At 38.0% G+C, this 12,069-nt stretch overlaps 1 protein-coding gene across 1 annotated transcript in view; it reads right to left on the reverse strand.

The window, feature by feature from the left end:
- Positions 1-12,069, reverse strand: part of THOC2 (THO complex 2) — a 118,041-nt gene that overhangs the window by 43,875 nt on the left and 62,097 nt on the right. Inside the window, exons 12-14 of the mRNA XM_015571960.1 lie at positions 9,183-9,338; positions 8,446-8,618; positions 6,592-6,787 (exon numbers count right to left, since the gene is read on the reverse strand). Coding sequence (XP_015427446.1) covers positions 6,592-6,787; positions 8,446-8,618; positions 9,183-9,338 — 525 coding nt within the window. The remainder of the gene's footprint in view (positions 1-6,591; positions 6,788-8,445; positions 8,619-9,182; positions 9,339-12,069) is intronic.

The following is a 12,069-nucleotide window of genomic DNA, read 5'->3' on the forward strand; positions in this document are numbered from 1 at the left end:
TGCGGCCCCTTGAGTGTGGCTATTCCACAAAATACCGACTTCTGCACATGGGCCACAAAGTTTCAATCACATTGTATGTGCGCGTCCACACGTGGTATTTTTGGGAAGAGCCACACTCAAGGGGCCAAAATGCCACATGTGGCTCGCAAGCCACGGTTTGCTGACCACGGGTATATGTGGTAGAGTATGGTGATTTTGAGCTTGCCCTCTGGAGCCAGATTGCCGGTATTGAAATCACAGCTCTGTCCCACACTGTGTGGCTTGGGACAAGCTACTTCACCTAGAGCACAAAGATTAATTAAATGAGCTGATAGCCAAAATCTGGAAACACTCAAGTGCCCATCAATAGAAGAGTGGATTTAAAAAGTGCTGGTGCATATAAAATGGAATATTACTCAGCCATTAAAAAAAAGAAAACTGCCCTAACCGGTTTGGCTCAGTGGATAGAGCATCAGCCTGTAGACTGAAAGGTCCCAGGTTCGATTCCGGTCAAGGGCATGTACCTTGGTGGCAGGCACATCCCCAGTAGGAGGTGTGCCGGAGGCAGCTGATCGATGTTTCTCTCTCATCAATGTTTCTAACTCCCTATCCCTCTCCCTTCCTCTCTGTAAAAAATAAATAAAATATATTTTTAAAAAAAGAGCTGAAGCTTTCTGCCAACAGAGGCAATAAGCACTTAAGAGCAGACGGCTAGTTCAGCCAGTGTGCTTCAGCGGTTGAGCATTGACCCATGCACCAAGTGGTCGCCAGTCCTGGTCAGGGCACATGCCCCCAGATTGTGCTCGATCCCCAGTGAGGGGCATGCAGGAGACAGCTGACTGATGCTTTTCTCTCATCCATGTTTCTATCTCTCTATCCCTCTCCCTTCCTTTCTAAAATCAATAAAAACATATTTCTTTTTAAAAAAAGAAGGATCCCTTACCCTTTCAGACAACATGAATGGACCTGAAGATTATTATGCTAAGTGAAATAAGGCAGAGAGAGAGAAATACCATATGATCTCACTTATATGTGGAATCTAATGAACAAAACAAAAACAGAGGCATGGACCATGGAACAGACTGACAGTTGTCAGGTGGAAAGGGTGTTAGGTGCTGAAAGATGGTGAAGGGATTAAGCAAACACACAAACACACACACACACACACATAGATACAGACAACAGCATGGTGTTAGCCAGAGGGAAAAGGGAGGTGGAGGGAAGGTAGAGGTGGGCAAAGGAGTGGGAAATGAGGACAGAAAGAGACTTCACATGGGGCGATGGGTGCATGATGCAGTGTACAGATGATGTTTTGTTGACTTGTACACTTGAAACCCATATGGTTTTGTGAATCAATGTCACCCCAATAAATTCAATTTTGAAAAAGAAAAGATTAAATTAGCTGCTTCACAGAATAGGGCCAGGCACAGAATAAGAGCTCAATATTAGCTATCACTATGGCAAACAATCTATTAACATCAGTTGGTTTAAAAAAAAAAAAAAGCACCAAGGAATTCATCTTCAAGTTTATAGGTGCTATGGAAAACATTCAAGTATGTCAGGTGACGTTGTTAAAGTTGTGTTCTACAATTTAAAAAAAGTTAAAGACAGCAAAAGGTTTCCATTTATATACAAACATTTTATATTGAGAGGTATGCCACTCCCTCTTTTAAGATTAAAATAAAGACCAAAAGTAATTAATAAACTAGAACAACAGTTCTCAAAGTTTGGTCTTTTGATAAGCAGCAGCAGCATCACCTGGAAACTTGTTAGAAATGAAAATTCTCAGGTTCCACCCCAGACCTACTGAATCAGAAACTGAGGATGGGGTCCACTAATCTGTGTTCTAATACTTCCAAGTGACTCTGCTGCATGCTAAAGTTTGAAAATCACTGTACAGTAAATCCTCAGTTAACATCATTGATAGATTCTGTGACTTGAAGTGAAACAACATATAATGAAACCAATTTTACCATAGGCTAATTGATGTAAACAATGTTAAAACAATGTTTACATCATCAATGTTAAAACAAAACATTATTCAAGGACCTGCTGCACTAGTCCTATACTACCTACCTCAAATTTAAGAAATACACACACACAAACACACACATGCACAATCAGAGAGATAAATGATTACTAATAACTATAGGCCGAAAGACTAGTCTGTTAAGTGATAGCTGCTATCCTATATAATAAAAGCCTAATATGCTATGTGTCTGGTCATCGGTCGTCCGTTCAACCAATCAAAGCATAATATGCTAATGATAAGGCCGCTCAACCGCTCACTATGACGTGCACTGACCACCAGGCGGCAGACAGTCGACCAGTCGCTATGATGTGCACTGACCACCAGGGAGCAGACAGTTGACACAGGAGCTGACCCCTGGTGGCCAGTGCACTCCCACAGCAGGAGCGCTGCTCAGCTGACCACCAGGCTCCTGACACTGGGCTTATGGCTGGGGAGGGCCACTTCTGTGCTGGGACTGGGCGAGATGGGCTGGACACAACCTGCAGCCCTCATGTAGTCCCTCCCAGGCCCTGACCATGCACCAGTGGGATCTCTCGGCCTGACTTGAGCCCTCTGGCAATCCATGACCCCTCAAGGGATGTCAGAGAGCCAGTTTCAGCTGATCCCCACAGGCCAGACCGAGGGACCCCACTGGTGCACAAATCCATGCACTGGGCCTCTAGTAACTAAATAAGCTACTTTCTAAAAATATGTACAATTTATATATACAAGCAACCCCAAGCTTATGAATGAGAGCTCTGTTAAAGATGTTTAATTGTAGATACATTATTTGGAACTAAGGTCACATTCTCCCTTTAAAAGAAATCTTATAAACCCTGGTTAAATTCCTAGCTAGGAAGCCTTTAAACCTATAAATACAAAACAAATGATTTGTTACACTGAAATACTTTTATGGGTAAAAAAAAGAACTAAAATTCTCAGATCTTTAGAAAGATTCCTACCGCAACCTTAGCAATGAGAGAAGACAGATTTCTTCCCACATTGTGATCAAAATAAACATTTTTCACTTCCCTTCTGTCTTTCTACTTCTGCAAAATTAAAGATGAGGCATCAGGCACAACTGTGATAGAACAGAGGTATAAGAGGGCTGCAATGGAGATGGTGGAGAGGAAGGATGATAGCTCTAGCACCTGTGTATCTTGATAACAATACTGCATATATTTATGCATATGTCTATGTATACAGGACTTCTACAAGTTGGATATTTGGTCTCCTGCTTACAAGTTTATGATACTTGTAGCCAAAGAAAGAATTTCAGAACAAGAGGTCTGAACATTAAGATTTTCAACAAGCTTTCTAGTAATGATGACCTCCCTAAGACAGGATGCCTCCACTAAGGATCTCTATCCTTCTCCAGAAGAAGAAACACAAGAAGAAGCACCTGGTGTAGAGCCCCAATGCCTACTTCATGGATGTGAAATGCCCAGGATGCTAAAATCACCACCATCTGTAGCCCTGCACAAATGGAAGATTTGTGTGTTGGTTGCTCCACTGTCCTCTATCAGCCTACAGGAGGAAAAGCAAGGCTAATTGAGGATGCTCCTTCAGAAGGAAGTAGCCCTGAAAGTACCTCAAACCAAGATGAACGGGGAACTATCCAAATAAACACATTTTGAATACAAAAAAAGATACATTGATACAGGAAAAAAAAAAGATTTTCAACTGAAAAGAATAGCATTAGAGCCCAGCCGGCATGGCTCAGTGGTTGAGTGTCAACCTAACAACCAGAAGGTCATGGTTCAATTCCAGGTCAGGGCATATGCCCAGGTTGTGGCCTCAATTCCCAGTGTGGGACATGCAGGAGGCAGCCAATCAATGATTCTCTCTCATCGTTGATGTCTCTATCTCTCTCTTATTCTCCCTTCCTCTCTGAAATAAATAATATATTTTTTTCAATGAAAAATAAAAAGAATAGCATTAGTGGGTTAAAGATGAGAAAGAGGCAATTTATACTGTCTCAAAGTATCTTCCCCACAAGATACATTAACAACAAAAGGGAAAAGAGCAACTGTACAGTGGAGAAACCTGGCAATTGTCATCTTAATCAAGCGATCAATGTAAACATCACCAGTAGGGAAACAAGTTGACTTCACATGCTTCCCAAAATGATGCACTGGGAAAGATACAACCTTTTTTCTTTGAACAGGAACTAGTTAACATGACTCATCCTTTTCAGACTATATGGATCAAGATAATAAAACACTGTTATACTTTCTTTTATATAAATGTTATATAATAAGTGGTATCTATAATAATAAACTACTCAGCAGATTTCTTCAGAGCTACCTTATAACAGTAAATTTGTAAGTATAAAAAAATTAATCTACCAGCTAAACATTAAAAACCAAATCAAATATTTCAGGTGTCAAGGGATTAATATACAACAGTTGTTAAATTTTCTACACAGTCACTACTGTCAAAAATTAAGCCCTGGATGTGTAGCTCAATTGGTTAGAGTGTTATCCCAATACGCCAACGTTATAGCTTCAATCCCCAGTCAGGGCACATACAAATAAACAAAAATATTTTTAGTTAAAATTACAGGCAATCAAACACTGGAGAGAAGTGAGTTTGTGCTTATAACAATTTCTTGATTCTTTTCGTTGCCTTGTTTCACAACTGAAAAGAAATTATGTAGGGGTTTTTCAGTTTCAAGACCTTGGGTTAGGCAAAGATCTTGTAGAACACAGAGCAATACAAAAAATAAAGGTACTGCCAAAATGGAATTAATTAAAATTTAAAAAATTTGCTTTTCAAAAGACAGTTAATAAAATAAAAGGGCAAATCAGACAGGGAAATAATAATAAAAGACAAGCTAATTAAAAATGGATAATTTGATAGAGATGATTACAAAAGAAAATTAAGACGTGATAAAATGCTCAACATCACTGATCATCAGAAAAACATAAATGAAAAGCACAACAAATATGCACCCATTAGAATGTCTAAAATTTAAAAGACTGCCTGGCCGATGTAGCTCAGTTGGTTGAACATCGTCCGATGCACCAAGAGGTCACCAGTTCAATTCCCGGTCAGGGCACATGCCTAGTTTGCGGGCTCGATCCCCAGTGGGAGGCATGCAGGAGGCAGGCAATAGATGTTTCTCTCTCATCGATGTTTTTCTCTCTCTCTTTTCCTCTCTCTAAAATCAATAAAACATATTTTTTAATTAAAATAATATTTAAAGACTGACAATACCAAGTGTTGATGCAGACATGAAGCAATTGGAAGTCATACACATCGCTTCAGGAATGCAAAATGGTCACACATGTTGACAGTTTGGCAAAAAGATAAACAGAAACTTACCCATATGACCCAGCAATCTCATTCCTGGGAAAACAAACACATGTGCCCCTCCCCCCTGGCCAAAAAAAATGGAAAAGAATATTCATAGCAGCTTTGTTTATAATGGCCCCCAACTAGAAACAACCCAAATGCCCATCAACTGGTGAATAGATAAATTTGGTTACGCCTATACAATGAAGTAGTATTTGGCAATAAAGGAACTTCTGACACATGCAACAACTTGAAAGAATCCCAAAAGCATTAAGTGGAAAAAAAACAGACAGAAAATAGTACATTATGTACAATTCCATTTATATGAAGTTCTAGAAAAAAAGCAAAACTATAGTGACAGAATGCCTATCAGTGGTTGCCGGAAACCAACAATAAAGGGAGGGAATTGATGACAAAGAGGAAAGAGGGAATTTTCTTGGGTGATGAAAATATTCTATATCATGATTGTGGTGGTTGGTGAATAACTATATACATTTGTCAAAACTCATCAATTGTATACTTAAAATCAGTGAAGTTTATTGTATGTAAACTATAACTCAAAGCTGATTTTAAAAACAAAAAAAATATAGCATAAATTGTTACCCTGGAGGTAGTGACTGGATAGGTACAAGGAAAACTCTAGGGTGCTGGTTCGGCTCTATTTCTTGATCTGGGTGGTAGACACATAGGTGTTTTAGTTTGGAAAATGTCACTGGGCTATACAATTATGATTTATGTACTTTCTATATGTGTTTTATTTCAATAAAAAGTTTACTAAAAAAATTAAAATATGAATCTGTAACAGCCTGAGGTTCAAGGGCCTTCATACAAATAATGATAATGATTCAAAATAGCAGCTAAGAAAATAACTGAGAAGAAGAAAAGCAAAGGGAAAGAATGATGAGTTAACCACTAATTACAAGAGGATTCAAAAAGCTTTCACTTGTCTAAAGCATATTTTCCTATGTGGACCACTTGACTAATAATCTAGCTAGATAGAGAGATGGAAATATATAGACATAGACATAGACTTAGATAAAGATAAAAATAGAGATATAATTATATAGATATACATATACTCTATATAATTGTATCTACATATCTATGTGTGTATATAGACACATACATATACATATATATATATATAAATACAAATGGTTACGACACAATGGACTTTCCACAAACCTTACTCAATATAACCTTTTCTCAGAGTTCATTTTCTTTTTATTTCTAGAGATACACATAACACAAATATATACATTTCAAAATTTAATTTCCTACTTGAAAGAAAAAAACTTACTAACCTCCTTCATAAATGATTTGCCTATGCGCACCACTTTTGCAAATAAAATGGGATCATGAGAAAGGTGAGGACCAAGGTAACAGAACATATTGAAGACATCTCTCCTCAAATCTTCAAAGCTCTCTGCTTGTTTTGGTGCTCTCTTATTTTGCAAAGCATTAACAGGTGAGCCCTTAGCACCTTTAGGAACGCCAACTCTATAAAAAGAAGCAAAATTTATATGTATACTGTATAATACCTCATTTCAACTTAAAGTAAAACAATTTTTGCTCATACTTTCTATATTTCTATTGTGCCTAACTTTATTATACCAGCTAATTTAATTCGTAGAAAAAGACAAAAAGAATATTCACTTGAAAAAGATCAGAGCTCAGAAGAGAATGTTTCACATTAACTGCATAAGAAAAGGAAATCAGAGAACTGCAGATTCCAAGTAACATTTAACATACATCATATGAATTATTTTTTTAGTTAACCTCAGCCAGTATCAGGAAAACGTATATGGGAGCTCTGGCTGGTGTGGCTCAGTTGGCTGGAGTGTCATCCCATACACCAAAAGGTGGCAGGTTTGATTCTGGTCAGAGCACACGCCCAGGCTGTGGGTTCGATCCCTGGTTGGGGCGTGTACAGGAAGCAATAGATCAATGTTTCTCTCTCTCTCTCCCTCTTCCTCTACAACCAATAAAAAACATATCCTTGAAAGAGCATTAACACATTGTATGCGGGAAACGTATTTATACGTTCTACCAGTGTAGTAGAGCGCGGGACACTTATTAATACGTTTTTTATAGACTAGCGGTAGAATGCGGGTAACGTATAAATACGTAAACTAAAGTTATTGTAATTTTATTGAACGTTGCCATTTGCGCAAAAAATTAGCAAAAATGGCCCATGCCACCTGTTAGTGCACAATAAAAACTACCCGCAAACAATTAAAAAAAAACTCAAAATGCATATGGGAATGGGGAACAAAGGATGGACCTCGGAGACAGTGGGGATGAAACAAGAAGGTATGAATATAACAACACTGATTCGAGTCAATAAACATTTCTCAATCTGTGTTCCACTATTTAGACCACATATGAGGTAGGTTTGGAGAAAGAGAAAGTGAGCACCATAATGAAAGAGGGTACACTGAAAAGGACAGCATACCCAGAGTTCTCACCTGCTGAGCAGGTATCCCACTGTGGAGTCACAGGGGTCAGTCTCTGAGAAGAAACCTTCATGGTCCACAACCCAGGTGGCACTAAAGGCAGCAGCCAGCAGCTATGCATGAATCACAAGGCTGGAGCTTTTGAGGCAGGCTCTGATGTGTGGGACTGAAGCCAGAACTGCTGCCATTACTGCTCTTAAGTATCTTAAAAAGTAGGCTGAGCTAGAGGACTGGTGAACATTGTAACTAGGGAGGGTGAGAGAAGCTGCACTATCAATTTCCAGAACAGCAGCCTATTTGCTGGGAGAGATACGGCAAGCAGAGAAGCAAGGTGCTCACTGAGAGCTACTCAACCCAGGATAGAAGAAAATTACGCTAAGTAAAAGCCTTAGGAATTCTCTGTCCCTAAAGAGGAGGGGAAAGTGAAAAACAGAAGAATGGAGTCTACTCTCAAAGGAGCAAACCCAGCTTAGAAGTCTAACCTACAGTTTTTAGAGTATATTGCAGCACACATTCTCCAATGACATTAGGAGACAAATCACGGATTAAGACATATCAGACTAATACACTATAAATTATTATCTTCTGATAAAACACACTAAAATAAATGCATGGTTTGAGGAGACAAGATAAATATGCAGATTTTGTCATAGTCCTAAACTATTTATACCTCAATGATTAATAAAGCATACAGTAACATACCTTCGGTAGAGAGGCTCGATAGTTATGTGAATGAGCTTGCAAATAGCCAGAGCTATTAGCTTATGCGAAGCAGCATAATATGGAGGCATCTGATCCATAATGTTCTGTGCATGCTGCCAATCACCAATCTTTAATAAGGCTTCCAACAAACCAAGTTTTTGGTTATCAGGTGGCTACAAATGAATAATTACAGCAAAGATACTCAGAATATGAACACCAATAAATCTTAATTTTTTTTTTCATTTAAAAACGTGGGCTAAACACACAACAATGTATGTCAACAACAACTGCCATTTGTGGAAATTCAACGGTATTTTCCTCAAAGTACAACCAAAAGGATTTGCTTTTTCATGTAGCACATGCAGTGTGACAGTTTACAGACTCAGAATTATATTGAGTTGTACTTAATGTTTTATTGGGCCACAGAATTCATTCATTCTGTGAGAATCCCTTTAGGACTTGAGAGACATTAATATGCATAGCACAAATAGTCAATACATTTGTGATTTTACTTAGAATACATTTTGAAATTTATATTTAAAAAACACAGCAGCCTCTTTTGGGAAGGCAACAATCAAATTAAAAGCAAAACCACCTTTGTAAATTCTTATTCCAAAAATCATGTTTCACCATAATCAAAATTAGGAAAAAAATTTTATATAAGTTAATTAACTATTACAATTTCATGATTCTAAATCCTGAAAACAATGTTAACTTTACTGGAATGAACTATATACCTTTTCTACTTTATCATCTTCTTTTTCCTTTTCTTTCTCTCGCTCATCCATTTTTTCAGAAGACAATACAACCATTGTAAGTTTTCTAACAATTTGCTTAGCTTCCACAATTTCTCGTTTATGTTCATCCATGATGCAATTATCAGCTGGAAGAAGCTAAAAATGATTCATTAAAATTTCATAAAACAGCTAATACTATTTTCACATATAAAAAGCAAACACTGCCCTAGCCAGTTTGGCTCAGTGGATAGAGCAGTGATGGCGAACCTTTTGAGCTCAGTGTGTCAGCATTTTGAAAAACCCTAACTTAACTCTGGTGCCGTGACACATATAGAAATTTTTTGATATTTGCAACCATAGTTAAACAAAGATTTATATTTTTGATATTTATTTTATATATTTAAATGCCATTTAACAAAGAAAAATCAACCAAAAAATGAGTTCACGTGTCACCTCTGACACGCGTGTCATAGGTTCGCCAACACTGGGATAGAGTGTCAGCCTGCAGACTGAAGGGACCCAGGTTCGATTCCAGTCAAGGGCACATGCCCAGGTTGCAGGCTCAGTCCCCAGTAGGGGGAGTACAGGAGGCACCCAATTGATGATTCTCATCATTGAAAGTTGCTCTCTCTCCCTCTCCCTTCCTCTCTGAAATCAATAAAAATCTATTTAAAAAATAAAAAAGTTACATCTTCCTAGTGAACACAACTTTATTAGTATGAGTGACTATCTCTTTTTGCCAAAAAGTCTATTTTGTCTAATAATAATTTCCCTGGTATATTTTTCCCCACCCTTTTACTTTCAAACTTTCTTTGTCCTTCGATTTTAGAAGTCTCGTGTAAATAATAAACTGGTTTTTAATCCTGTCTGAAAATCTTTGTCAGCTTAACAGGAACACTTAGCCTGTCACCATTTAATGTTAAACTCAAACATATCAGCAATAAATCTATCAATTTTTTGTAGTTTCCATTTGTCCTGCCAGTCCACGCTATAAACTCATACCTATGTTTTCAAACTCTCCTTTTTCTGACCAATTCTCCATGTTCTCAGTTTGTACAACATTCCTCTACTTTAAATTTTGAATGGCTCTCTACTCCCAACAAGAAAAAAAAACACAAACACCTTACTATGGCACTTAAGGTCCTTCACAGTTTAGCCCCAACCTATTTGTCCATCCTCATCACCGCTATATACCGCCCTGGGCTCCAATCACTCTGAGCTTCCAATGTTCCCCTATGACAGGGATGGGGAACCTTTTCTCTGCCAAGGACCATTTGGCATCATTATCACTCCACACAAAATTATCAACTTAAAAATTAGCCTGCTATATTTGGTCAAACATTTAATTAACACACCCCTAATGCTTTGGCAGGGACAGACCAAATGATTTCACAGGCTTTACAGGGGCTGGATATTCCCCACCCCAACCTAAAGTGATAATGAAGCCCTTTCAAACTTCTTGCCTTTATACTCAGTTATTTCTGCCTATAAAACTTTCCACCTTTTTAAGCATGGCCAACATTTACTGATCATCAAAATCCCAGTTCGACATCACTAGTTTGAAAAAACCTCCCAAAATGCCCCCACACAGATATGATCACTATCTCTTCTGAGCTTCCACAGCACTATGTAAATACCTCCAATATAATTCTTATTATATAACGCAAAATGTTTTCTCTCTTTCTAGACTATGACTGCTTCCAAGGTAGAAATCAAGTTTTTTTGATCTGCAACCATCTATAATAATAAAAGTGTAATATGCAAATTGAATGAATGGCCAAACAGCCGAACGACTGTCTGGACGAAGCCTAGGCTGCGAGAGTCAAGGCAGCAGGGGCTGCAAAGGCCTACTCTTGCATGAATTTCACCCCTAACTGCCCCCCCCTGCCAGCCTGGTCACCCCCAACTGCCCTCCACTGCCGACCATCTTGGGGTGGCCATCTTGTGCAAGGGCATGACAGTCAATCTGCATATCACCTCTTTATTATATAGGATAGGCAAGAAAGATACAAAGTGATCTCAAAGGCAGTAAAGATGATGTCAGCATTGGACAGGTTTGTTTTAAGTCCATAGATATCCTAATACAAAACCTAATAAAACAAAGTTCTATGCTACAAACCTAGTTTTTACAAACTGACAGGCTAAACTGTTGCTACATTAGAGATCATTAATCAAATTCACATACATACTCTTCTACATCCTGGATCCAACAATATAAGCACAATACTAGTCATTTATTACCCAGTTAAAACACACAAAAAAGCCATTTTTAAAAAACATGTGAAGACTTCTCCATACAACCTGAATGCCAAAAATTAACATTTTGGAGAGAAGGAAGAAGTATCTAGGTAATCCCATACTTCCCATAATCTGTGTATAATAGAGAAGTCTAAAACTACATTGGTTAGAACTTGGCCTCTCTCTCCATGTGTTATGCCTTGATAACAATTAAGAACTTTAACTTCATATCCAACCTTGAACTCTGTATGGGTAACAAAAGATACCAGATTTCCATACTTTGTAAAAGAATTAAACTCATTTACTTTATAAACACAAAGTAATAAAGCATTAGGGCTTCAAAAATTAAGATTTGAGAGCCTAGGACCAACCTTAGAGTGCTATATGGCTGCCTAGTCCTCTCCCCCACCCCTGGAATGAACAACCAAAGATTCTTAGCAGCCCACTTGACTTACATGTACATAAAGATCAAGACATTTGCTTGCTTTTTTATAGTTGTTTCCAGACTATTCACCCTCTCTAAAGCCCAGCCAGCTCTTAATTTCCTATTACTCACTATCCTACACAACTGCTGTGATTTGTTTTCATTATTTGTTGTCAAATAAGGTGTTTTTTTGATGCTTTCAATGCTTTAAATTAATTGAGGATT

Source organism: Myotis davidii, unplaced genomic scaffold (assembly GCF_000327345.1).
Source record: "Myotis davidii unplaced genomic scaffold, ASM32734v1 scaffold569, whole genome shotgun sequence".
Lineage (NCBI taxonomy): Eukaryota > Metazoa > Chordata > Mammalia > Chiroptera > Vespertilionidae > Myotis > Myotis davidii.